The sequence below is a fragment of the Chironomus tepperi genome, unplaced genomic scaffold (assembly GCF_022539635.2).
Source record: "Chironomus tepperi strain 1889 unplaced genomic scaffold, CSIRO-AGI_Ctep_v1 contig_391, whole genome shotgun sequence".
In the NCBI taxonomy this organism is placed as follows: domain Eukaryota; kingdom Metazoa; phylum Arthropoda; class Insecta; order Diptera; family Chironomidae; genus Chironomus; species Chironomus tepperi.
This window is the reverse complement of record NW_027226513.1, coordinates 27607-30630: the sequence shown is the minus strand read 5'-3', so window position 1 is coordinate 30630 and position 3024 is coordinate 27607. Positions and strand designations below refer to the sequence as shown.

General features: G+C 31.3%; 1 protein-coding gene across 1 annotated transcript; it reads right to left on the bottom strand.

Moving 5' to 3' along the window:
- Positions 1–941: 941 nt before the first annotated feature.
- Positions 942–2516, bottom strand: LOC139096437 (leucine-rich repeat-containing protein 15-like). Its single transcript, XM_070648150.1, has 2 exons — positions 1516–2516; positions 942–1402 (listed from the first exon to the last, which is right to left on the bottom strand). Exons 1-2 carry the CDS (start codon positions 2477–2479, stop codon positions 1020–1022), a joined length of 1347 nt encoding a protein of 448 aa, XP_070504251.1. The 5' UTR covers positions 2480–2516; the 3' UTR covers positions 942–1019.
- Between the last annotated feature and the right edge of the window lie 508 nt (positions 2517–3024).

Genomic DNA, 3024 nt, shown 5'->3' with positions numbered 1-3024 from the left:
CCTACAAGCATACATCCACTTACCTCCGTATCTCCGCTGTTAAATGGGTGTCGAGTCAAGTAAGTCTTCGCGCATATTTGCAATGCAAAAAAAACTGCTCATATATTGCAATATCATTTAAGATATCGTTTATATGCTCATAAAGTAATAAAGATATTTTTTTTTACTCTTCATCTCGTTTTCTGACCCGATGTTGTTGCTGTTGTTCTGTGCACACATGAATGGAAATAAATTAATTTGTTAAATGGGATTTTTTTTTTTCATCTCTTTTTTGCACTTTTTTTTATTGCCTTTTCATTTGATTTCTTCTTACATGCTTGGCTGTTTTGTTGGTGGAAGATTTATAAGCGTAGTTCTGCTATCATTATTGCCATTATTATTGTTATTATTATTGCTTAATATTTATTTTGTTCATTATTAAAATGTATAAAGATGAAATTAATGGATGTTTGTGTGGAATTTTAAGCGATGAGATAATGACATTCATGACTGTGTTTGTTTAGATTTTATTTATTTAATTATTGCTTAATTAGTTTTAGGAGCTGACTGAATAGTTGTTAAAAATATTTTTTTGGTGTCTGTTGATCCTGGCAAGCTGACAGCTTACTGACAGCTCCCGAAAGCTTGCAAGCTTTGGGGTGTGACCAGCAATAGAGTCATATGGTGCTCATAGAGCTTCTGTAATAACAAAGGCTCCAAGTCGGAGCTTGGTTCCGGTAATTAAGTAAGTAAGTAATTGATCCTGAACAGCACAAATGAAGAAAGCTCCGTTACGGAACTTTAGAAGCTTTAGTAAATGAAAACCGCCTAAATTTGGCAACCATACGGCTTAAAACTTCCTTAGCGGTACCTTTGTCATTTGTGACGATTAAGCAAATGTTCTAATACACAATAATATGGATATACAATTTTTATTTAATTTTATACCATGAATACATATTACCAAATCACCAATAATACATAATAACCCAATACATTTAATATAAATTGATTAACAATTTTAATGAATATAATTCTAATTAAATACATGAGCACGGACGAGTTGTCCATATTAACAGCTCATTTTCCAAATTTTTAAGCGCTTCTTCTTGCCTCTTGAATGCTTCTTCTGTTGCATTACGAAATTGTTCAAATTGTTTAACTTGGTCCTTTATAATTGCATTTTGGTCCGCATTCTCCTTAGTAAGATCCTCGATTTTAGTTTCTAGATTTTCCCGCATTTCTTGATTGTCTTTAGTGATGTTTTGCATTTCTGAGCGAATTTTATCATTTTCGGATGTCATATTGGTAACCTTGTTGTTTAATTCATCCACAGTTAGAGTTAGCTGCTGATTCTGTTCTCTGACACCTTGGATTATGTCATTAAAGCTTATTTCAGCTTCTTCAAGTCTGCGGACTCTTTCTGTGAAGGTAAAATTACATCATAAAGGTTTAATCAGTAATAATAAAAGATAAAGGTTTGTGGTAAGCACTAGTGGTTTATATAGGTCACAGAGGACATGCTTATGATCTTACCTAGTAATAAGTCATCAAAATTTTTAAAGCAGTTCTGTAATTCCGTCCTCATTGTTACCCTTGTGGTCGAATTATCGTTGATAAGTTGATTTGCACATGTATTACCCTGCATATCTAAAATCTGTACTCCAGTAGCATCAATGAATTTTTCATCAATTGCACTAATTTGATTACTTTGAAAGCCTATTGTTTTAAGATTAGGTGCACCTCGAAATGAATCAGAATGGATCACCTTAAGCTTATTGCTGTTCATGGTTAAACTAGTTAGATTCTTTAAAGATATGAAAATATTTCTTGGAAGTTCCTCAATCACGTTGTTTTGTAATAACAATGTTTTCAGGTTAATAAGGGGCAAAAACCATTCAGCTCTTAGATCTTTTAACTTGTTTGATTCAAGGTGCAATATGTTTAACATTTGGAGAGAATTAAAAATATTTTTGGGCAAATCTGGCAATGGACTGCTGCACAAACGCAACTCATTTAGGTTATGTTGATTTCTGAATAAATTTTCGGATACTTGAGTCAACTGATTTACGTTTAGGGTGATATACAATAATTCCAAATTTTCAACGAATGCATTTTCATCAATTTTTGATATTTTATTACCGCTTAAAGTTAAGCTTTTAAGATTTTTACAGTTCTTGAAGGCCTTTTCATCTATATTTTGGATATTACTCGAACCAAGTTTAATTGTAGTTAAATTTTGAAAACGATCACAGATTATTGACGGGACATTAGTTGTAGAGCCTGAACTTCTAGTAATATATAAAACATCACTGTCTGTTTTTCCAGCTAAATGTGTTCCATTAATTGATGTGAAATTGTTTAATCCGTTTGGGTTTTGAATTGTTAAGCTACATTGGTAGCCATTGGTAGCACTTATTGTGTAATTACAACTTAAAGTTTGACCGAAACTTGAGCGATAATTCACTAGCACAATTAATATTAATAACTTAACTCTCATTTTCACACTTTTAGGTTTATCAATACTTTTTATTAAACGCTTAACTGCCACTGAATGGTGCTCCTTAATTTTTCATTGTTTTTATACATTTCATTCTAAAATTATCATAATCTTGATTGCAGTATCTTGCAGAAATAATAAATTAATAAATTTCACCGATATGTGATTGATAATTCAGTTATTTTTAATTTCGGGAATCACCATGGAATCCCCTATTTTAAATTACATAAGGGCATGGCCGTTTCGAAATTCACACTCAGTAATTTGAAGTTAAAGGCATATTACTCCTTAGTTGGACTTTAAAGTATCACTTTTGATAGTTATTATTGTAAAAATTCATAAAACCATCATTTTTGGTATATAATTTGCTATGATTAGTGCTTTAATTAATGCAATAATTCATAAAATATCTCAATTACTAAGTGTGAATTTTTCTTCCATTTTATTTGCGTCCAAGCCCATAAGCTATCTTAACTCATTTAAACTTGAGAACCTTCGATTAATTTCAAGTATCGACTTCAAGATAAGTTCGGAGATTAAACCAT